Genomic DNA, 25,319 nt, shown 5'->3' with positions numbered 1-25,319 from the left:
CTTTTGATTTTGTACTCACTGCTGTGGGACTAGAAATTACTAGCTTCCATTTGTCCTGTGGCAAGGAAGAGAAAATGCATTTTATCCATCCTGCAAGAAGATGACTTTCACAAATTATGGCCTGTGCTGTTCCCAAAAGAGATCAAATGGAAGGCAGGCAGGCAGGCTCACCAACGAGCTTTTATAATCGCTGTGTGTGTGGAGAATGTTGCAGTGGGACTAATGTCAGAGCACTTTCCTCTTTCCATCTTTTATGAATGCAAAGAGAAGAATCAATAGTGAAGCTTACGATTTATACTATTTCTTCTCTCAGAATTATGAGCCTGCTCCAGAATCATACTTCCAAAAAAGTAAAATTAAAAGACAAAACCCCACGAATCCTAGGTAAATACAGAATTTTAAAAAACGTGGCACAGGGCTTCCCTGGTGGTGCAATGGTTGAGAGTCCGCCTGCCGATGCAGGGGATGTGGGCTTGTGCCCCGGTCCAGGAGGATCCCACATGCCGCGGAGCGGCTGGGCCCGTGAGCCATGGCTACTGGGCCTGCGCTTCCGGAGCCTGTGCTCCGCAACGGGGTGGGGGGTGGGGGGGAAGCGTGGCACAGAGTTTTGTTTTTTTTTAAAAATTATATTAGCACTTTAATATCCATGCTTTTCAAGGTGGAAGTGAAAGGTATTAAACACTTGACATGGTGATCACTTTTTTTTTTTTTTTTTTGCGGTACGCGGGCCTCTCACTGTTGTGGCCTCCCCCGTTGCGGAGCACAGGCTCCGGACGTGCAGGCTCCGCGGCATGTGGGATCTTCCCGGACTGGGGCACAAACCCGTGTCCCCTGCATCGGCAGGCAGACTCTCAACCACTGTGCCGCCAGGGAAGCTGCCTTCTTTTTTTTTTAATTTTTAAATTTTATTTATTTTTTTATACAGCAGGTTCTTAATTAGTCATCAATTTTATACACATCAATGTACACACGTCAATCCCAATCGCCCAATTCATCACACCACTACCCCCACCCCACCGCCGCTTTCCCCGCTTGGTGTCCATACGTTTGTTCTCTACATCTGTGTCTCAATTTCTGCCCTGCAAACCGGTTCATCTGTACCATTTTTCTAGGTTCCACATATATGCGTTAATAGAGTTTTTAAATTAATGATTGTTTTTTGAACTTTTCATTGAACTATATAATATACAGAAAATTGCACAAATCAGAAGTTACAGCTTCAGGAATTTAAAAAAACTAACACACTCCTGTAACCAGCACCCAAATCAAGACGCAAAAACCCTCCACTTGTGGCCCCTCCCCAAGGCATTAACTTTTAAATCTTTATTTTGTGTACACAGCATATTTAAACATTTGCCTTTCCAAAGGTGCTGTCTTCTGGCGCCTTTAACTAGCTTGTCTACTAGCTTCATGGGCTTTGGTCAGCAGTTTTTAAATATTATATCTGGTTACTAAGAGTTATTTTATTATTTCCCCTTTCTCTCAGTGAAAAGTCCTATCAACCACTTTTTACTTCTGCATCTGTTTTTAATATATATTCATTTTTAAATTGAAAGTCTAAATTTTATTTTGCATTCTCCCAATTATTGTCTGGTCTCCCTACTGAGGGCAGAATGTAACTGCAAAAGTCTAGGAACCACAGTAAAGGTACCAGAAGAATAAGTAATGGAATGAAAAGGAACTTTAAGAGTTTTTATCAAAGAAACTTTTAAATTCAATTTGAAATATAAAGCTAAAAATCGTATTTCTCATATAAAATGCTCTATTATGAATTTTTGAATTGTCTGGAGGATATATATATATATTTTTTGCGGTGGGCCTCTCACTGTTGTGGCCTCTCCTGTTGCGGAGCACAGGCTCCAGACGCGCAAGCTCAGCGGCCATGGCTCACGGGCCCAGTCGCTCTGCGGCATGTGGGGTCTTCCCGGACCAGGGAATGAACCCGTGTCCCCTGTATCGGCAGGCAGACGCTCAACCACTGCGCCACCAGGAAAGCCCGGATATTTTTTATATACATAAAAGATTTACCTTTCACCCCCTCTGGAATTCTCAACTACTTTGTGCAACAGTGTATTCTCCCTCTTGTATTTAACTTAAACCTCTAAGTGCTCATGAATGATAAACAAAGAGAGGGTAACCTAGTGGCAATAATATCCTGTTTTGTTTTGCAAACAGGAAGTTTATAGTCTGCAAAAGCGGTAATTTAATTGGAATATATGCTTTTTGAAGCTCAACCTAAAATCAGTGGCTGTATTTTCAACCCAATTATCTTCATCAGCTTAAAATACTATATCGTGTATTGATTTTGGTTCTCAATGAAAAAATAAATTCAAAGTATCTAATTTACATATAATTTTGCATGCATGTAGTCCCCGGTATTAATTAGGAAATATACTTTGAATATTATAGCTCATATATTTGACTTAGCATTAATTTTCAGTCATTCAATATGTTTACATTGTAATTGGTACGAAGATTAATAAAGTAATCTTCATAAAGCACTTGTGAGTTGAGAAGTAGTATGGAAAACACTGAAACTGCTCAGTGACCCAAATTATCTCTCAAAATTCCCTGAGACCTTAAGCAAATCTTCATAATGTAAAGATAAAGGGTTTGTTTAGAAAGGTTTGCAGTTACTGCTTAGATTTTATTCTCCTTTCTATTATTATAGGTGATACATTACACTTAAGTTGGGGAAACAAGGGTAAGGAATAATTGCAAAGAAATGGAGCTGGAAAAGTGTTGGGTAGGGGAGATATCCCTACAAGAAGACAGCCTCTGGAAAATTTTCAAAGATGGAGAAAAGAAGAATTAATATAGAATGAGAAGAAATGGGGAGCAGGATAAAGGGTTTCCAAGTGGGATGAAGAGGAGAGCAATGTTTCGTTGGCAGAAAGAGGGAGGTTAGAAGGGTCTCTTCCAGGCCTAAGGAAGGTTGGATTTTATTTTTCTAACAGAATTATTTTATAAATGTCATGAGATGTCATATTTGAATCATTTTCATCAAATGTCTTTTTGGCCATGTATTTAGTGAGGGTATCTCTTGCATTTTACATGTAAGACAGCCAACTAACATAAAAAAGGAATTAATAGAAAATAGGAAATAGAATGTACAAATCCTAGCCTTTCTAATGACTGCCGTCTTTTACCGGACTTCCTAGAACACAGTAAACAAAGGTAAACATTCCAAAGCAATGAGGGGATTAGTGAGGGACAGGGTGTGGAAACCAGCCTGAATATTTGTGGAGTGTGTGAAAAAATGCCTTGGATCTCCTAATTTTGATGTGAACCCATGAGCAAGTAACTTTATTTTTCCTCTTAATTTCTTTTGGTTAAAAAATAAAATATTATCTGCTATTAATTTAAATGAAAGTAATTAGTTAATGATTATGTACCCTGACCAGATTCAAAAAAAGAGTTAATAATTATGGGTGATTAAAAAAGCATGAGCTGCAAAGGGGTAAATGAAGGTAAAGTATAAGGTTGTCTCAAAAACAACTAGAAAATAAAAGCAAAATGTGAGAAACTAAATAGTATTAGGGAAATTTTTTTTCCCTAAAAGACATCACTTAAGCTAAACATTATATTGTTCAATGTTACATTGCTCTAAAAAATACATTTTAAGTAAAAAAGAACATTCTGAATATATTCTTTAAAAAGCAATAATACTGGACATGCTTCAGGACCCCGGAGGAAGATGGCGGAAGAGTAAGACGCGGAGATCACCTTCCTCCCCACAGATACATCAGAAATTCATCTACACGTGGAACAACTCCTACAGAACACCTACTGAACGCTGACAGAAGACCTCAGACCCCCCAAAAGGCAAGAAGCTCCCCACATACCTGGGTAGGGCAAAAGAAAAAAAGAATAAACAGAGACAATAGGATAGGGACGGGACCTGCACCAGTGGGAGGGAGCCGTGAAGGGGGGAAGGTTTCTACACACTACAAGCCCCTTCGCGGGCGGAGACTGCAGGTGGCGGAGGGGGAAAGCTTCGGAGTAGCGGAGGAGAGCACAGCAACAGGGGTGCGGAGGGCAAAGCGGAGAGATTCTGGCACAGAGGACCGGTGCCCTCAGGCACACACCAGCCCGAGAGGCTTGTCTGCTCGGCCGCCGTGGCGGGCGGGGCTGGGAGCTGAGGCTCGGGTATCGGCTTTCAGTCGGAGCGCAGGGAGAGGACTGGGGCTGGCGGCAGGAAGAGAGCCTGAAGGGGTTAGTGCACCACGGCTAGCCCGGAGGGAGTCCGGGGAAAGGGTCTGGAGCTGCTGAAGAGGCAAGAGACTTTTTTCCCTTTTGTTTCCTGGTGCGCGAGGAGAGGGCATTAAGAGGGCTGCTTGGGGAAGCGCCGGTGACAGGCACGAGCCGCGGGTAAGGCACGGACCTCGGAGACGGGCGTGGGCCGCCGCCGCTGCCGCCGCCGCCGCGGGGCCTGTGTGCGAGCGCGGGTCACTGTCCGCCCCGCCTTCCGGGGGGCCTGTGCACCCCGCCACTGCTGGGGTCCCCGAGACCCGGGGACGGCTTTCCCGGGAAAGCGCACGGAGCGCCACGGGCTGCTGCAACGTCACGCCGGCCTCTGCCGCCGCAGGCCCGCCCCACACTGCGCGCCCCTCCCTCCCCTCTGCCTGAGTGAGCCAGAGCCCCCGAATCAGCGGCTCCTTTAAACCCGTCCTGTCTGAGCGAAGAACGGACGCCCTCCGGCGACCTACGCGCAGAGGCGGGGCCAGGTCCAAGGCTGAGACCCGGGAGCTGTGAGAGCAGAGGCAGGGAAATCTCTCTGTGCAGCCTCGGAGGCAGCGGATTAAAGCTCCACGGTCCATTTGATGTGCCCTGCGTCTGTGGAGTGCATGAATGGACAGCGAATCATCCCAAATTGAGGAAGTGGACTTTGAGGACAAGATTTAAGACTTTCCCCCCTTTTCCTCTTTTTACAACGAATTATTCCAAATTAAGGAGGTGGACTTAGAGAGCAAGATTTCAGACTTCTCGCCCTTTTCCTCTTTTTACAACGAATTATCCCAAATTGAGGAGGTGGACTTGGAGAGCAAGATTTTTGATTTTTCCCCCTGCTCTCTTTTTGTGAATGTGTATGTGTAATCTTCTGTGTAAGATTCTCTCTGTATAGCTTTGCTTCCACCATATGTCTCAGGGTTCTATCGGTCCGTTTTTTTTTTTTTTTTTCAATAATTACTTTCTAATTTTAATAACGCTACTATATTTCATACTTTATTCTATTTTACTTTACCTGCTCTTTCTTTTTTTCCTACTCTCCCTTCCTCCCTCCCTCCCTCCGCTCCTCCTTTCCTTCTTTCTTTTTCTTTCCTCCCTCCCACCCTTCTTCTTTCCACTTTCTTTTTCTTTCCTTCCTCCCTCCCTCCTGTCTTTCTTCCTTTCCTTTCTCCCTCCCTCCCTCCTTTCTTTCCTTCTTTCTTTCCATCCTTCCTCCCTCCCTCCCTCCCTCCTTTCTTTCTTCCTTCCTTCCTTCCTTCCTTCCTTTCTTCCCTTCTTCCTTTCTTTCCCTCTCTCTTTCTTTCTTCTACTAATTCTTTCTTTCTACTTTTTCTCCCTGTTACTCTGAGCCGGGTGGATGAAAGGCTCTTGGTGCTGCAGCCAGGAGCCAGTGCTGTGCCTCTGAAGTGGGAGAGCCAACTTCAGGACACGGGTCCACAACAGACCTCCCAGCTCCACATAATATCAAGCAGCAAAAATCTCCCAGAGATCTCCATCCCAACACCAGCACCCAGCTTCAGTCAACGACCAGCAAGCTACAGTGCAGGTCACCCTATGCCAAGCAACTAGCAAGGCAGGAACACAACCCCACCCATTAGCAGAGAGGCTACCTAAAAACATAATAAGGCCATAGGCACCCCAAAACACACCACCAGACGTGGACCTGTCCACCAGAAAGACAAGATCGAGCCTCAACCACCAGAGCACAGGAATTAGTCCCCCCCACCAGGAAGCCTACACAACCTACTGAAACAACCTTAGCCACTGGGGTCAGACACCAAAAACAACGGGAACTACGAATCTGCAGCCGGCAAAAAGGAGACCCCAAACACAGTAACATAAGCAAAATGAGAAGGCAGAAAAACACACAGCAGGTGAAGGAGCAAGATAAACACCTACCAGACCTAACAAATGAAGAGGTAATAGGCAGTCTACCTGAAAAAGAATTCAGAATAATGATAGTAAAGCTGATCCAAGATTCTATTTCCATGATCCATAATCTTGGAAATAGAATAGACAACATGCAAGAAACAGTTAACAAGGACCTAGAAGAACTAAAGATGAATCAAGCATCGATTAAAAACACAATAAATGAAATGAAAAATACTCTAGATGGGATCAATAGCAGAATAACTGAGGCAGAAGAACGGATAAGTGAGGTGGAAGATAAAATAGTGGAAATAACTGATGCAGAGCAAAATAAAGAAAAAAGAATGAAAAGAACAGAGGAGAGTCTCAGAGATCTCTGGGACAACATTAAACGCACCAACATTCGAATTATAGGGGTTCCAGAAGAAGAAGAGAAAAAGAAAGGGACTGAGAAAATATTTGAAGAGATTATAGTTGAAAACTTCCCTAATTTGGGAAAGGAAATAGTTAATCAAGTCCAGGAGGCACAGAGAGTCCCATACAGAATAAATCCAAGGAGAAATACACCAAGACACATATTAATCAAACTGTCAAAAATTAAACACAAAGAAATCATATTAAAAGCAGCAAGGCAAAAACAACAAATAACACACAAGGGAATCCCCATAAGGTTAACAGCTGATCTCTCAGCAGAAACCCTACAAGCCAGAAGGGAGTGGCAGGACATAATTAAAGTGATGAAGGAGAGAAACCTGCAACCTAGATTACTCTACCCAGCAAGGATCTCATTCAGATTTGATGGAGAAATTAAAACCTTTACAGACAAGCAAAAGCTGAGAGAGTTCAGCACCACCAAACCAGCTTTACAACAAATGCTAAAGGAACTTCTCTAGGCAAGAAACACAACAGAAGGAATATACCTACAATAACGAACCCAAAGCAATTAAGGAAATGGGAATAGGAACATACATATCAATAATTACCTTAAATGTAAATGGACTAAATGCTCCCACCAAAAGACACAGAGTGGCTGAATGGATACAAAAACAAGACCCATATATATGCTGTCTACAAGAGACCCACTTCAGACCTAGAGACACATACAGATTGAAAGTAAAGGGATGGAAAAAGATATTCCATGCAAATGGAAATCAAAAGAAAGCTGGAGTAGCAATTCTTATATCAGACAAAATAGACTTTAAAATAAAGACTATTAGAAGAGACAAGGAAGGACACTACATAACGATAAAGGGATCGATCCAAGAAGAAGATATAACAATTGTAAATATTTATGCACCCAACATAGGAGCACCTCAATACATAAGGCAAATACTAACAGCCATAAAAGGGGAAATCGACAGTAACACACTCATAGTAGGGGACTTTAACACCCCACTTTCACCAATGGACAGATCATCCAAAATGAAAATAAATAAGGAAACACAAGCTTTAAATGATACATTAAACGAGATGGACTTAGTTGATATTTATAGGACATTCCATCCAAAAACAACAGAATACACATTTTTCTCAAGTGCTCATGGAACATTCTCCAGGATAGATCATATCTTGGGTCACAAATCAAGCCTCGGTAATTTTAAGAAAATTGAAATTGTATCAAGTATCTTCTCCGACCACAATGCTATGAGACTAGACATCAATTACAGGAAAAGATGTGTAAAAAATACAAACACATGGAGGCTAAACAATACACTACTCAATAACGAAGTGATCACTGAAGAAATCAAAGAGGAAATTAAAAAATACCTAGAAACAAATGACAATGGAGACACGACGACCCAAAACCTATGGGACGCAGCAAAAGCAGTTCTAAGGGGGAAGTTTATAGCAATACAATCCCACCTTAAGAAACAGGAAGCATTTCGAGTAAACAACCTGACCCTGCACCTAAAGCAATTAGAGAAAGAAGAACAAAAATACCCCAAAGCTAGCAGAAGGAAAGAAATCATAAAGATCAGATCAGAAATAAATGAAAAAGAAATGAAGGAAACGATAGCAAAGATCAACCAAACTAAAAGCTGGTTCTTTGAGAAGATAAACAAAATTGACAAACCATTAGCCAGACTCATCAAGAAAAAAAGGGAGAAGACTCAAATCAATAGAATTAGAAATGAAAAAGGAGAAGTAACAACTGACACTGCAGAAATACAAAAGATTATGAGAGATTACTATAAGCAACTCTATTCCAATAAAATGGACAACCTGGAAGAAATGGACACATTCTTAGAAATGCACAACCTGCCAAGACTGACTCAGGAAGAAATAGAAAATATGAATAGACCAATCACAAGCACTGAAATTGAAACTGTGATTAAAAATCTTCCATCAAACAAAAGCCCAGGACCAGATGGCTTCACAGGTGAATTCTATCAAACATTTAGAGAAGAGCTAACACCTATCCTTCTCAAACTCTTCCAAAATATAGCAGAGGGAGGAACACTCCCAAACTCATTCTACGAGGCCGACATCACCTTGATACCAAAACCAGGCAAGGATGTCACAAAGAAAGAAAACTACAGGCCAATATCACTGATGAACATAGATGCAAAAATCCTCAACAAAATACTAGCAAACAGAATCCAACAGCACATTAAAAGGATCATACACCATGATCAAGTGGGGTTTATCCCAGGAATGCAAGGATTCTTCAATATACGCAAATCAATCAATGTAATACACCATATTAACAAGTTGAAGGAGAAAAACCATATGATCATCTCAATAGATGCAGAGAAAGCTTTCGACAAAATTCAACACCCATTTATGATAAAAACCCTGCAGAAAGTAGGTATAGAGGGATCTTTCCTCAACATAATAAAGGCCATATATGACAAACCCACAGCCAACATTGTCCTCAATGGTGAGAAACTGAAACCATTTCCACTAAGATCAGGAACAAGACAAGGCTGCCCACTCTCACCACTCTTATTCAACATAGTTTTGGAAGTTTTAGCCACAGCAATCAGAGAAGAAAAGGAAATAAAAGGAATCCAAATTGGAAAAGAAGAAGTAAAGCTGTCACTGTTTGCAGATGACATGATACTATACATAGAGAATCCTAAAGATGCTACCGAAAAACTACTAGAGCTAATCAATGAATTTGGTAAAGTAGCAGGATATAAAATTAATGTACAGAAATCTCTGGCATTCCTATACACTAATGATGAAAAATCTGAAAATGAAATCAAGAAAACACTCCCATTTACCATCGCAACAAAAAGAATAAAATATCTAGGAATAAACCTACCTAAGGAGACAAAAGACCTGTATGCAGAAAACTATAAGACACTGATGAAAGAAATTAAAGATGATACAAATAGATGGAGAGATATACCATGCTCCTGGATTGGAAGAATCAATATTGTGAAAATGACTCTACTACCGAAAGCAATCTACAGATTCAATGCAATCCCTATCAAACTACCAATGGCATTTTTCACAGAACTAGAACAAAAAATTTCAAAATTTGTTTGGAAAAACAAAAGGCCCCGAATAGCTAAAGCAATCTTGAGAACGAAAAACGGAGCTGGAGGAATCAGGCTCCCTGACTTCAGACTATACTACAAAGCTACAGTAATTAAGACAGTCTGGTACTGGCATAAAAACAGAAAGATAGATCAGTGGATCAGGATAGAAAGCCCAGAGATAAACCCACGCACATATGGCCAACTTATCTTTGATAAAGGAGGCAGGAATGTACAGTGGAGAAAGGACAGCCTCTTCAATAAGTGGTGCTGGGAAAACTGGACAGGGACATGTAAAAGTTTGAGATTAGATCATTCCCTAGCACCATACACAAAAATAAGCTCAAAATGGATTAAAGACTTAAATGTAAGGCCAGAAACTATCAAACTCTTAGAGGAAAACATAGGTAGAACACTCTATGACATAAATCACAGCAAGATCCTTTTGGACCCACCTCCTAGAGAAATGGAAATAAAAACAAAGATAAACAAATGGGACCTAATGAAACTTCAAAGCTTTTGCACAGCAAAGGAAACCATAAAGAAGACCAAAAGACAACCCTCAGAATGGGAGAAAATATTTGCAAATGAAGCAACTGACAAAGGATTAATCTCCAAAATTTATAAACAGCTCATGCAGCTCAATAGCAAAAAAACAGACAACCCAATCCAAAAATGGGCAGAAGACTTAAATAGGCATTTCTCCAAAGAAGATATACAGACTGCCAACAAACACATGAAAGAATGCTCAACATCATTAATCATTAGAGAAATGCAAATCAAAACTACAATGAGATATCATCTCACACCAGTCAGAATGGCCATCATCAAGGAATCTAGAAACAATAAATGCTGGAGAGGGTGTGGAGAAAAGGGAACACTCTTGCACTGCTGGTGGGAATGTGAATTGGTACAGCCACTATGGAGAACGGTATGGAGGTTCCTTAAAAAACTACAAATAGAACTACCATATGACCCAGCAATCCCACTACTGGGCATATACCCTGAGAAAACCATAATTCCAAAAGAGACATGTACCAAAATGTTCATTGCAGCTCTATTCACAATAGCCCGGAGCTGGAAACAACCTAAGTGTCCATCATCGGATGAATGGATAAAGAAGATGTGGCACATATATACAATGGAATATTACTCAGCCATAAAAAGAAACGAAACTGAGCTATTTGTAATGAGGTGGATAGACCTAGAGTCTGTCATACAGAGTGAAGTTAGTCAGAAAGAGAAAGACAAATACCGTATGCTAACACATATATACGGAATTTAAAAAAAAATGTCATGAAGAACCTAGGGGCAAAATGAGAATAAAGACACAGACCTACTTGAGAATGGACTTGAGGATATGGGGAGGGGGAAGGGTAAGCTGTGACAAAGCGAAAGAGAGGCATGGACATATATACACTACCAAACGTAAGGTAGATAGAGAGTGGGAAGCAGCCGCAGAGCACAGGGAGATCAGCTCGGTGCTTTGTGACCGCCTGGAGGGGTGGGATGGGGAGGGTGGGAGGGAGGGAGATGCATGAGGGAAGGGATGTGGGAACAGATGTATATGTATGACTGATTCACTTTGTTATAAAGCAGAAACTAATTAAAAAAAAAAAAAAGAAAAAAAAAAAAAAAAAGCAATAATACTGCATGCAGTGTTTTACATATCTTTTCATAACCAAATGAATGAAAATGCAATTCCTGATACTTAATGACCATATTTAGGTATTAAAATAAACAGGTGTCCCATGGAATGAATGAGATGAATAAGGATCATTAGTCTTCCAAACTGAAGATGATTAACAAAATTGAAATGCAGGAAGCTAGAGAATCAGGGAGCTTACACTGGCAAAAGCCAAAAAATATTTTAGGATAATAGGCTTCTTTTGGATCATTTGAGAGGCACTGAATAGTCCTAAAATCATTCCCATGACTCACAACAAGCTGATTGTGTATAATGAAGGTTAGAGAAGAACATCCTATTATAATTCTTCTGAAATCAGTGGGATTATCAAGTAACCTGGTGTAGAAATATCCCTACATAAGGGAAGTGGATTCCTTCATACATCAGAATGAAAAGGCATAAATGAGATGAGGTAAGCAACTCCAATCTTTATTCATATTTATTCTATTGTGAAAGGATAATTTCATTCCTCTTCCTTCCTAGTGGTTCAAAGGACTTTAAGAAGGACTGACTCTATTTGTTTTATATAGTTAGGACATGAACTTTGATGAACTACACATTAGAAATTCAACACAAATTAAATTCTTTTAGATTTTAATACCATTGGACTAGTAGCTATACCACCTCTGGCAAGTCATTTAACCTTTCTGAGTATCGATTTCCATTTCTGTAAAATAGAGGGCTGTGCTAGATGGTCCCTTCCAGTCACACTGCTCTCCTTCTATCACTCCAAAGACTCAGTCTCTGTGTTAAAAACAAGTGCTTTAAAAATGAATTAGTACACAACACATAAGATGTACGGTTTTTACTATTTTCAGAAGAAAAGAAAATCAAAGTCATGGTTTCGTTTTCAATAATGCCTTTTCAGCCATGTTGCAATCTTTTCCCTTTATCTGAAAAGGCCTAAGAGGCTGTGGAATTTCATGCAGGTTGAATGTTACCTTCTTGCCAATCGTATCTCTCTCCGAGTTGGTCTCATGGTCTCTGCCTTTAATTTTCTAGTCCCTGTCACCCCATATGTTCCACTTAAAAATCAAAAATGTAAAAAATGGAAGGATATAACTTATTTTTGTTCATTGTTCAAAAAGGTTTATCTAGATTAAGTGTCAAGAAGGAAGATTTGCACCCCTACATATGAAGAGGAGTGTGTCCAAGAAAGTCATATATGCATTGTGTCTTCTACCATAATAGTAAAATAGCATTTTAAATCCAAACACCAAATTTTGTGAAAAACTTAAGAATAAATATAAACTCTCCTTCAAATTCCTAAGTGAAATAAAAAAGTGCTAGAATAACCAGACAGTAATTAAATGCATTTTCTTCTTTCAAAGCACCCCTTTTCTTAGGAGAACTGAGATTTAATTATACTTATTTTGATAAATGCAAATTATTCTGCTCATGTCCCAAGCCCCAGGAGATTTCCCTGATACACCTGTAGTACAGGAAAAAAAAATGTAGAAGTAACTTCAATCCTCTAGGAAACTTTGAGCCTCAGTTGTCAAACTTTAGTTTGCATAAAAATCAACTGGGGAGCTTGTTAAAATTTCCGAATGCTGGGCTCAGTGATGTGCTGGTAACACACAAGCTCTCTGAAAAATATATGTATGCATGTGTAAATATACATTTATTATAGTTTTACTAATATAAAATATGTGGACACAATTTACAAAAAATAATAAAATAAATAATATTCTTTATCATAAATTCCATACAACCAGTTGAATTTCACAGAATTATTTCCTTAATTTTTTTTTTTTTTTTTTTTTTTTTGCGGCACGCGGGCCTCTCACCGCTGTGGCCTCTCCCGTCGCGGAGCACAGGCTCCGGACGCACAGGCTCAGCGGCCATGGCTCACGGGCCCAGCCGCTCCGCGGCATGTGGGATCCTCCTGGACCGGGGCACGAACCCGTGTCCCCTGCATCGGCAGGCGGACGCCCAACCACTGCGCCACCAGGGAAGCCCTGTTTTTTGATTTTTTTTAAACCAGATAGAAAGTTTACTTCTGACTCACATTAAAGTCCAGTCTTATAGGAGTCCAGTGAGGTGGGGCTTGATGATCTTCTAGGGATCCGTCTGTATTTTTGCTCTCTCCCCTAGAATATTGCCCTCTTCTGCAAAGCCAAAGTTGGCTTACCACCACCATGTCTAAATGAATGCCCCTTAGAAGTGGAAAGAGCTAAGCCCTTAATTTTTCCTTAATTTTTCTCTAGCCAACCTATGGTTATAACTGACGAGTGAGTCGTTTGGACAAGAATGTTTGTTGATATCCTTGTTTATTGAAAAACAAAGATATATGTTGGAACTGCACTTTCTCGTCAACAAAGTGAGCAAAATCTTTGCAGTACTGGATAGTAGTTTTTGAATACTGAAAAAAATATTTCTTCAAATTTTTTGGCTATTCACAGTAATCGGCATTACTAATATTTTTTTCATTGTTTTCTTAAATCTAAACAACCAACAAAATAATTTATGAAGCACTGATTTGTAGCATTTTTCAATTTCGATGGTGTAAATTTTCCCACTACGGTTAATTTCAAGCTACCAATGTGACATTACCGAACACTGGGTTGGAAAGACACACTATTTTATAGTATTTCCACGATACAGATACAATAGACGTAAATACCCTCCAGAGCAAAGATAGTAGTAAAGTGTAGTAAAGTAGTTAGAGAAGGATGACCTTTGAGTATTTATTGCCTTTGTTTTTAATCAGGGCTATACTTAACAATCAGCTCACTAACTATCTGAAAATTAGCAATTGGCTCTTATGGGTCAATATGAACCAGCTCTAGTACACCACTGCCTAGCCTCTACTTTTTGTGCATTTGATTCAGTAGGTCTGGTTGGAACCAGGAATTTTCATTTTAAAAAGCACTCCAAGAAGATTCTGGCACAAGTAGTTCACAGATCAGATTTTGACTGTACGTGGACTATGTACTATAGAAGTAATTCTATTAAGAACTTCCAGCTAATTCTAATCCTTTTAATGAAACAGTAAGAGGAGTTCCTTGGTTTAAGTAAACACTGGGCAAAATGTTTTAATTGTGAAAACATCTAGTGCAGGTAAGGATATGAGGTTTGCTCATTCACTATGGATTGTAAATTGGAAAAACTGTTTCATCAGGTAATTTGGTGGAATCCGTCAAGGTTCAACACTCCATAACCCCCAAATCCCATTTCTAGTCTACCCTGCAGTAGCAATACATGGTTACCTAAAACATTTCTAATGTTAAAGTTCACCGCAGCATTGCTTGTAATAGCAAAAAACTCAGAACTGAAACGTCTTTAATGGGGAACAGGATATATAAATTATTATATATCCACACAACAGAATACTAGGCAGTCATTATGAATAAGGAAAAAGCTTTCCATGTACTTGCCTTAGAAATATTCCCAGAGTACGCTGTTAAACTAAAAACAACAGCAGATGCAGATCTGTGGAGAGTGTGATCTGAATTTTGTCCAAAAAAGAAAAGAAGTGCAGATATACATACATATCTGTGCTTTCTGTGTGTATATAGAAATGCTGGGATAAGCATATGAAAACCTGGCAGATGTAAATTCAGTTACCTGGGGTTGGGGTTGGGGTAGAAGGAAGATGGGATTGAAGAAGGTATATTATAGATTTTTTTTCTTTTGAACCCATACACCTTTTCTTCAATAGCTTTACTGAGCTATAATTTACATACGTTACAGTTCACCCCTTTAAAGTGTACAATTCAATGGGTTTTTAGTATATTCACAGATCATACGCAACTGTCACCTCATATTAGAGATTGTTAAATAGTTAGGTATTGTGAGTAACTTTTGTACTGTTCTTTTTAATGGCTTTTTGTATTTTCCACAAAATGAAAAATAAAGCTTGGGAGAGATTATTTTAATGGGAAAATATTCAGATATATCCAGAGTCCTCCAATCCTTGTTAGTATTTTAACCAATTAACTCAAGTATTAAGGAACAGGTTTCTTTGTTCCCATACCAGAACTATTTGCAATTCTGAAACCTGAAAAGCTTTGGAAGCCGAAAGTTTTTTTTCATGGTGTTTGGCAGCAAAATCTGATCGGAATGAATGTGATGCTACTTGCATCTGTCCTTATCCCTTGTAGTGTGACCATTTGAACGTTTTGCTAAAGGAACATTAGCATATTTGATTAGGGATAGTGTCTCAGATGCCCAGAGGTGATATAATGTAATATATGATTTATGTACTTGAAAACCTTTCAAAAAGGTTTAAAGTTCTTAATTCCAAATTGCATCTGTCCCAAAGCACGTGAGTAAAAGTCTGTGCCCCTACATCAAGGAATATTAGACAAATAGAAAGTGGGAGGTGGGGAAGCAAGAAAGGAGACTTGCTGCATAGCACAGGTATCTGAGCCTTGGGAGAGAAAAGGGAAACTGAGGTCAAGTGAACCCTTCCTGGGACCACAGGGCTGCTGTCTCTGGAGTTGAACTTGGAAACATTATGTGTTCCCTGGAACAAAATATCATGTTGAGAACTAACCTTCTATATGCCGGAAGGGATTAGGCTTGCTGGAATGTGTGCATGTCAGGGTCTTATTCAGAGAAGGCCAGGCTGAATGCTAGAAAGGTGCCACCTCTGTGTCCTTTACTGTAGAGACTCAATGGCTTTCAGGCATCTCCCTGGGGGAGGGGAATCATTAATAACACCCTCCACATTTGGAATTTCAAAGGAGATTCTTAAACATGGAAAGTAATCCAGAACACCTGAAAATACCTGGGTTTAAATACCCCGATCCATAGCATCCCTCACTTTGCAGAGGAGAGAGTAAAAGCAGGCTTGGTGTATATCTCCCTGGAAAGCATGCAGAAGGAAGCTACTTCAACAGATTTAGAAAAGACAACACAGGCAGCAACAGGAAGCAATATTCCACCAGTTTCCCACTCTCTCTGCAATCAGGTATCAGGGAGTCAAGAGCACCTCTAATGATTCACTGAAGTCAGAGTAGTCTGCTTTATACTGGAATGAAATAATTTGAAGTGTAGCTGCCCTGCCACTGATCTATGCTCCACCTTGTTCAAAAATGCATTAGCAAGAGATTCTTCCCTGGCCCACAATTTCAAAGCTTTTTGCATAGCTTCCTGGCAGAGTCTTGTAAGAGGCAGACATGCAGCAGGAGTCACAGTGGGATTAGAATTCCTCCAGAGTCCTCAGTTTTCCCTTCTGCCTGCCACTGTCTCCCCTTCCCTCATGCTCACCCTACTACTCCTTCAGTGGTGGCGAGGAAGGAGCCCCTTGTGTGTGTACGTGTACAAGTGTGGAGCGCGCATTTCACGAATGCATGACCTATGTCTAGTAAGACCCACCTGTCTGGAACTAAGCTATTCAGAAGCCACACCAAAACGGATCATAGCCAGGATGGAACAACACAGGAGGGCAAGAAGAAATCAAATCTGAAGGTTACCAAGTCCAAGCACTTGTGTTTCCATGATTTTATTCAAAAAGTTCCCTCTAAGGGTTTCAGTTCAGAGTCTGTTTACCCTAAATTTATAAACAATTATATGAAATTTAGCTGCCTAGATTCCATATCATCAATTTAGTACTAGGCAGAAGGATGCCTGTAGGAAATCAATCTGGCGACATGAAATCTTTTTCTAAACTAGGCGTGGTCTTGTTTGCTTCTCAACCCCCTCTTTTACTGCACAGACTGTACTGGCTCATGTAATTACAGTTACTGTTTTATTTTCAACTGCCCCCATTGGATGAAGGCAAACTTTTGTTCTTACTCATCTTTGCCTCCATGCGCTGCTCTTTTTGAATTAAAATGAGTTGAAGTGGTAGCTTGACAACAGAAGAAGTTACATAAAATAGAGAGAAGCAGATAGAAGAAGGCAACAAGCCCAGTAAGATGGAAAAACTCTATCTACTCCTAAAATTTAGAGGGAAATAATTGTGCAGTAGCTGATATCCAGAATGATATCCCAAAATTATGAAGGAAAGGGAGAAAGGGATAAGGAAGACAACTAACATTTATTGCCAGTCTGCTCTGTGTTGGGCACAGCGTTAGGTATTTAACATCTGCACCTATTTTAATTTCATGAGACGCATTATATATTTGGGAAAGATTTCTGTCCAAAATGTTTTAAGGCTATAGTACTTAAGAGTGTTAAAACCTTAGCTTTCTGGAAAACTTGGCTACTGAAAATGATTTGTTCTTTAAGGGTTCTAACTAGAATTTTGTGATCTGATTTTACTAATATAACCCCAGAAATTTGGAGATGAAACTTCTTACAGCTCAGCCTTACACAATGGAGAGTCAAAAACAGGATCCCTCAGTTTCATTCATCTCATTTAGAATATAAGTATTAAACACTCACTCTAAGGACAATGAATTGTTTAGGTAAACAATGTAGGAACATGCTAAAATGTAGGTGTACTTTGAGGGCTGTGATGAAGGAGTAGAAGCAAGCTCTGGATGTGTGTGTGTGTGTGTGTGTGTGTGTGTGATCTGTATCCTTGATAATACCTGTTAGTTTTCTTATATGCACCAAGAGCTTAAGGACAGTAAATAGTTTATAGCATGGAAATTTTGCCAACCCAAAGACAGAGATTATGCACTTGGGAAGAAATTCTTGCCTCCTTTTTAAGATATCAGCTCCAAACTTCAGTTGGTGAGTGCAAGAGTTTTCTAATTTGAGAAATGAGTTATTGTTGGAGATTAGTAAGCTAATGCCGGAAACTCTGTAAAGAAGAGGCCACTTTTCTTGATTTCCCTGGGCCAAAACATCTAGAAGAAAAGTGACAAATTTCTGCAACAATCTCAGCAGAATTTTCTCTATGGAATAAAACTTTATAGAAAAAATTTGGCAATGAAAGAAAGAAAGAAAGAAAGAAAGAAGGAAGGAAGGAAGGAAGGAAGAAAGAAAGAAAGAGGACCAGGCGGAATCTCTAGTTCCTGCTATTCTAATTTCCTTAAGGTCAGGAACTTGGTCTTACAGTTTATCTCTGTATAACTGAACTATGAATAATGAAAAAGTCTGTGGAGAACAGGAAACAGAGCATAACTAGGAAAAGTCCACTGGCAACATGACAGACATAAATACAGTTCTGTGTCTAAACATAACAAGAAATTTTGACACCCTTGAAAAGTAACCAACATATTCTTTATATTATGGGCAACTATGGCAAAAGGTTGCATTTAGGGGAATTTATATCACTTTAAAGCCTTTTACGGGAACTATATGATAGTAGCTAACATCGAGTGCTTAGATAACTTTATAGGAACCATTATGATCCCATTTTATAGATGAGGAGGGCAGAGAAGTTTAGAAACTTGGTGAGGATAACAAAATTAGCAAGTGCCATTGTCAGGTCACCTGGTCTTAAGAGTTTAATCATGTAACCAAATACTATGCTTATACGGGACACACATTTCTAATTGGGTTATATTCTGTTTTCCACAGAATATTAATTTATAAAAAGTTATAAAGCTTACATTTAAAAAAGAACTCAGGGCTTCCCTGGTGGCGCAGTGGCTGAGAGTCCGCCTGCCGATGCAGGGGACACGGGTTCGTGCCCTGGTCCGGGAAGATCCCACATGCCGCGGAGCGGCTGGGCCCGTGAGCCATGGCCGCTGGGCCTGCGCATCCGGAGCCTGTGCTCCGCAACAGGAGAGGCCACACAGTGAGAGGTCCGCGTACCACAAAAATAAAATAAAATAAAATAAAAAAGAACTCATTCTGGCCTTCCAGAACGCCTTCCAGGCTCGCCCTGGCCTCCTAACACCCCAATCTTTCTTCATAAGGCTGGTAGCTTTCCCATGCACTCAAGCCTAAGACTGAAGTGAAAATCTGATCAGGTTACTGCTGATAAGCACTCTGGGTGCTTTCAGAATAAAGTCCTAACACAGATCTGTATGGTCTGGTCCCCACCTTTCAGCTTTCTTCTCCTTTCTTGCCACTTACCCCTTTGCATTTCACACTCCAGTAAGGCCAAATCACCAAGAGTTCCTTGCGGACAAGAGGCTTTTCACTCCCCCATGGCCATGCACATACTTCTACTTCGTTGGGAACACGTCTTACCCCTGCTCCCACTTATCTGCTGTCTCCTGATCACCATTCAAATCTTTGCAATGGTTTCATCTTCTAAGAAGCCTTTCCCAGACAACGTCCCACTGCCCTTCCAGGCAGACCTGTTCTGCTCCACCTCTCCATGGCCTCCATATCTGGGGTGTGTTTCTATTACTGCCTATAGATGCACTGTTCCTGTGTTTGTCTCTCCTGCTAGAATGTACTATACTCCTTTGGGCAAGAAGATCAGTATACCCAGCACTAGCCCAGGTCTGACATTATGATTGACATGGCATTTAATAAAGTTGGTTCCTTTTAAATGACACTTTACAGTTTCACATTCTGCTCAATTTCCAAAATAAACAACAACCAAAACAAAACAAATATTTTGGGTATTCCACAGACCTATCTTTTCCTACTACTAGGCCTCCCAGTTCAAGATATAACCAGCTGGCTTCAGGTTATGTTCTCGCTGATACTTTATCACATTCCAACAAATTTGAGAAGATATTTTACCTTCACTGTTGATGCTTTATTAAAGAGAAGTCCTAGGCTTCTCAACTCTCTAAAACCTTCCCTGTGTGGAAAAATGCTCATACCCTTAAGCCAAACATTTTCCCACTTTTCAATAGAGTGCAGTGATTTCCTCATAGTGTTAATCTGCTTCTGATTTATAATTTATATTCTTAAAAATATCATCAATAGTTCTAATACCGTGAAGTTCAAATCTTCACTGACACTAAGATGATTATGTATATATATATAAAATATATATCACATATCTATAATGCATTTTTAATCATTAAAAGATATGTTATAATTCCACTTCTAGGTTCATCTGGAGATAAGCGTGTGATCACAATATAGAACCTTTTTAAAGTATAAGTCACTTCTTATAGTTAATCAGGCACATAGAGATTTACTTTAACTCTTTTTTGTCAGGAGGGTATGAGTGGGAATGCAGCGCACAAACTGGCAGGTACTGGCAGGTATTTAACATAGCGCTTATATTTGTGGAATTTAAAAACATGAAGAGAATGTTATAACGTTGTAAAGGAAAAAAAAAATCACATGATCCTGTCTCTCATGCTTATTGACTGTTTCCTTTTATTCCTTGTTCCTTATAATCCTTGGAAACATACAAGCATACATATGGTTTTATGTAGTCTGTATAAAATTTTATGAATTGCTATTTTTGTTGTTATACCATTTATTTAATTAGTCCCCTATTAAGGGATGTTTGTTAACTTTCCAGGTTTTCATATTACTAGTTAATGGTATATAAATAACTGTGGGTAGGTAGCTCATTAGAAAACAAACAAACCAAAAAATCCAACAAAACCCTTCCTTTAGTTTAGGATGAAAGCCTAGAGCAAGATTTTAATGTTTTATATAAAATGTATATGATATGATGAAGTTGCTTTCTAAAACACTGCACTAATTCACAAAGCTCCCCAAACTAGCATATTCATCTAAGCCCTGGCAGTCCTGGGTTTTATAACTCAATCTCCACTCACACCCAATTAAGTAAACGCAAAATGCTCTCTCGTTGTTTTAGTGAGATCTGATATTTTCCCGCGTGTTTACTTACTATTCTAAGCCATGTATGCTTTAAGGCACAAGATAGTATCTAATGCTACTGAAAGAATTATACGGGTGAAATTTTTTGTTTACATTTTTATTACATTATCATAAGGTCTATGAATTATAGGTCCTACCTCATATGCACCTTCTTTTAGAAAAATGGTTCTCAAAAAAGTGAAAAATGAAAAATTAGTAAGAAAGTTTCTAATCAGTCTCTTATAGTAAATAATAACTATATATTTATATATGAAATATCAATACTTTTTAATTACCCCATATTAGACATACATTATAAAATAAAATTAATTCCTCATCGGTAAGAAGTTAATTTAAATTATTACAGTAATATGTTTTAAAAACTAGCATATTATATGTATCATCCATTTCTCCTGGGGTATCAGTACTGTATCTGTTAGGAGGTACTACAAAGCCCAGGAATTAGGCTGAAAAGTCAAGTCTAGGGGTGGGGTCCAGTATGTGTGGACACTACCAGCTACTTTAGTTGTGGTAATTGGGGAAAGCCTTCCTCGCTTCTTTGGAAAAATAATAGTCTTGTCAATGCTTTGGAAGTCAGCAGTCTTAGAATCTGCCTGTTCCCCTGAAACCAACATGGTAAATTTTTAGAGCAGATAATTTGTGTCTTTGTTTCTCAAACATGAACATTATTTATTCCTCTGTTTTCAACAAAACCTTGGCTCAGCACTACAATTAACAACTTAAGATTTTAGGTCCTGTTCCAAAAATGGCAAGCTATTTATACATAACTCAAAGCATATTTTTTATAAAAAATCAGGTTTTACTTGGAAGTTAGGTTCATGAGCTGGTCCACAGGAGCTTGTTTAATCGATAATATATCTGATTGTAGTACTAATTATAATTTTTCATTATATAAATTTATTCTTTTAAAAAAAAATTTTATTGGAGTATAGTTGACATAAATTTATTCTTTCTAATGTCCTTTTCCAGAGGAAGACTGCATTTATTGTCCCAGTCCTGAATGCTGAGAACCTATGGAAACCTTCAGCATGGGGTACTCTCAGCAAAGGCCCCAGAGGATATTTCATAGGCAGAGATGGATATGTACTTCTAAACTTAGTTGCTGGATAGAAGGCTAATGCATCTAGAGAGCAAAATGTATTAGGTTAGTTAGTAGAAAAATAGTGTTAGAGAACTCAAGAAAACATGTAGAAGTCAGCAAGACAAAGTAGAAAGGCTGACAAGCCAAGAAGAAGACTGCTTAATATTTACACTCCTGTGAACACCGAAGTGTGAACCTGGAATGCAGTTGGAGTTTGACTAAATGCAGCAGAAGGAATAAGAAGCCCAGTCTTGGTTGCCTTGGGAACAGGGCCCTTTCCTCATGTTAATGATTCCATGATAAGAAAAGGAGCACTTAAACAAAGTGCTTGGTAATATGGGTAGACCAGCAAGTGTCTAGGGCAGTGTTCAGCAGCCTCTATGGAGTGTGTGGGGTCCGTGCATCCGTGCAGTGGGCAACAGATGAAGTGGCAAGTGTGGATTACAAATAAACCACTGCCATGAACCTGAGCATTTGAGAACTTTTTAAAATTTTTTAAAAAAGAGTAAATTTATATAATGAAAAATTATAATTAGTACTACAATCAGATATATTATCGATTAAACGTTTTGTGTTAACAAAACATGCTGACTCTCCAGTGGCTTGCTTTTAGTAATATAAATAAATTACTAGTCCCTATTCTTTCCGACAATGCTGCTAAGAAGGAATCTTTTAATAGGAGACGGTGGATAAGATAATACATTGGAAAGGAAGAGAACCCTGAAGTCAGCATAAGAGAAAGCACAGTAGGATGCATAAGAGAATATGTGCATAAGAGATTATAACTTTCAAAATAAAAGTCATTTCTTCAATAGTCTCAAATTCCAAGAGACAAAAGCAGCTGTTTAATAGTGGGCAGAGGGTGTAGTCAATTCTTCATTTTATTATATAGAAAACAGTATATATATTTTAAACAATATAGTATTGAAGTTGAGCTTAGTTCCAACATTTCAAAACTTACCTCTAAAAGCACTAATATCCCCATAGTGTACTTGTAGTACAAAGTATTTGCTTCCAGTCTCTCCTCCAACTCTGAATCCAACACCTGAAGATATTCAAAAGAAGATAAATTAATATTTTAGAAATGGAAGTTAAATAGAGCTAATCAAAGGTTGCTGATCTATGAAATCCAAAGGGAAAGAAAATAGCACATAATATATGAAATTATGTTATGTGAAAATGGAAATGAACTAGACATTCAATGAAAATCTCTGATATAACCTATCATTCCTTCTCTAAGCTCTGATAGAATTCTATTCGTAGTCTCCACTTCAGAACCAGAGTGAACACTTACACTTTAAGAGGACAATTCACTCATTTTTCAAGAAACAGAACAAAACAAAACAAAACAAAATTCTGTCCCTGTTGATTACATTACAGACATATATAAACCCATTCTTTCATTTTGTTTTGTATATACTCATATTCATTTTTATTTTCTGATTGAATATAGGAAACAGACTTCTTAGGACCATCTCAGGAAATTGTTTTTCTTCTCATACAAAAACAGGTATCTGCAAAAGTATCACTGAAGAAACCAGTTACCTACTAGATTATAATGTCAATAAAGCTTTGGAATCTGAAGGGTGCCTAGGAGTCTTACTGTTAGTAGAGTTTGCTAGTAAGCTAAAAAAAAATCTACAGAGAAAATACTTATAGACAGAGAAAAAAAATTTTTTTAATCTTCTCTACCAATGGATCTTAAAAACATCAACAAATCTATGACAAACCTCCCTATTAGTTTCCAAACTTGTTTAATAGTGGCTGCCTGGTAAACTCTAGAGAGGATTCTGACACTCATTTGAAGTAAAGCAAAACAGAAATCAAACTATTGGGTGAAAGAGAGGCTCAAGGATGTACTGCACAATGCATGGAATATAGTCAATATTTTGCAATAACTATAAATAGAAAGCAACATTTAAAACTGTATAAAAAGATTAAAAATATTAAAAATTTTAAAAATTAGTGCAGGCATGAGTTAGGGAGGCATCACAAGATGCCATCCCTCCATCCCTAAACCACGGCAGTCCTATTCTGTTTTAGAACTATACCTTCACTTTGATACTAAGAAAGATCCAGGTAATAAAGGAGAGTCCGGTAATTCACTCACACATTGGAAGCTATGAACGGTTTAGAGGTGAATTCAGAAAGCCAGCTGAGGTTTGGCATCACATTAAATACCCAGGCTCCAGGACTATTAAAAATCTGTTTGCTGAAATGGCAATTTATTTAATTCCTAGCTCTCTTGGCTCGTGAAATGCTCCTGCTGTCAAGAACCAATGTGCCTCAGGCCAAAGGTGGCTTGAGGTATACTCGTTATTTTCTAATTCTATCTAAACTGTTGTGTGAGCCAAATACTTATCAAAGAGAGGCAGAGAAAGAATAACAACCTAAATGAAACCTTTTCAATATAAAGCAGGCAATAAGGGTACTTTTTAGTGTGAAATTGCAACATAGAACATGGTCAAGAGCTGTTGGAAAGAACATACAATAAAAAGTACTTTGGAATCAAAAACTAAGCAGTTTAATATAAGGCTATCCAAGAGGCCTCAGGTATACCTTTGGGGAGTCTGGTTGGGGGAGCATTTCTTGCCCAGGCATATAGAATATTGGCTTTATCTGTACAGGTTCCTTCATCACAAAACCTGAAGAAAAAAAAGTAGCTATAAGTGAAGATTCAATTAGTAAAGTGCATAAATCTCTTCCCATGGGAGGAGTGGGGAGGGAGTGGTATTTGAAAACAAGGTAAAGAAAAGTACATCAATATACCATCATTATAGTCATATCAGCTTTAAGACTGTAAGGGACACTGGAGCAAAGAACAATTTTATATGTGAAAAAGCACCTATAAAGGGAGATTTGTTTGTTAGTTGCCTGATGTGAAACAATCCTGTGAGGTAGATATACAGTTGAATTCAATATGTCCATCCTTGGAATGCACTCTATGTAATCAGGTAGAAAAGTAAGCATTACACAAAGGGTGTGTAAACCAAAGCCAATGCAGTGGAAATTTGGAAGTGGACTAAAAGAAACATCATATGCATTTCCCATTTGGGGATTGGTGGCATTTATAGTGCCTACCCTTAGCAGGGTGAACAATACAAGTATATCCCACTCACGGGGTTCTTGTGGCTTTTTTAAAGTTTATGAATACTGGTTATGCCATTTATAAATTGTTTCAAGTCACTCAATCTTACAGAGCCTCAGTTTTCTCTCTTGTAAAACAGGGATAGTTATACTTACTTCACAGAGTTGTTCTATAAAGTAGATGATATAGAAATGAAAGCACTTCATAAACCTCAAAGCACTATACCAGCGTTCTGCATTATTTAACAAAACATTTACTTTATCTAAAGAC

General features: G+C 38.8%; 1 protein-coding gene across 14 annotated transcripts in view; it reads right to left on the bottom strand.

Annotated features, from left to right (window-relative positions):
• The window catches only part of PAM (peptidylglycine alpha-amidating monooxygenase), a 303,779-nt gene that overhangs the window by 73,767 nt on the left and 204,693 nt on the right, over positions 1–25,319 (bottom strand). For all 14 annotated transcript variants that reach the window (XM_081233252.1, XM_081233262.1, XM_081233263.1 and 11 more), the window contains 2 exons: positions 24,521–24,606; positions 22,923–23,006 (listed from right to left, as the gene is read on the bottom strand). In XM_081233252.1, coding sequence (XP_081089378.1) covers positions 22,923–23,006; positions 24,521–24,606 — 170 coding nt within the window. The remainder of the gene's footprint in view (positions 1–22,922; positions 23,007–24,520; positions 24,607–25,319) is intronic.

This window comes from Mesoplodon bidens (assembly GCF_964165515.1).
Source record: "Mesoplodon bidens genome assembly, chromosome: 4".
In the NCBI taxonomy this organism is placed as follows: Eukaryota; Metazoa; Chordata; class Mammalia; order Artiodactyla; family Ziphiidae; genus Mesoplodon; species Mesoplodon bidens.
The sequence above is the reverse complement of the archived record's forward strand: the minus strand, read 5'-3'. Positions and strand labels throughout refer to the sequence as shown.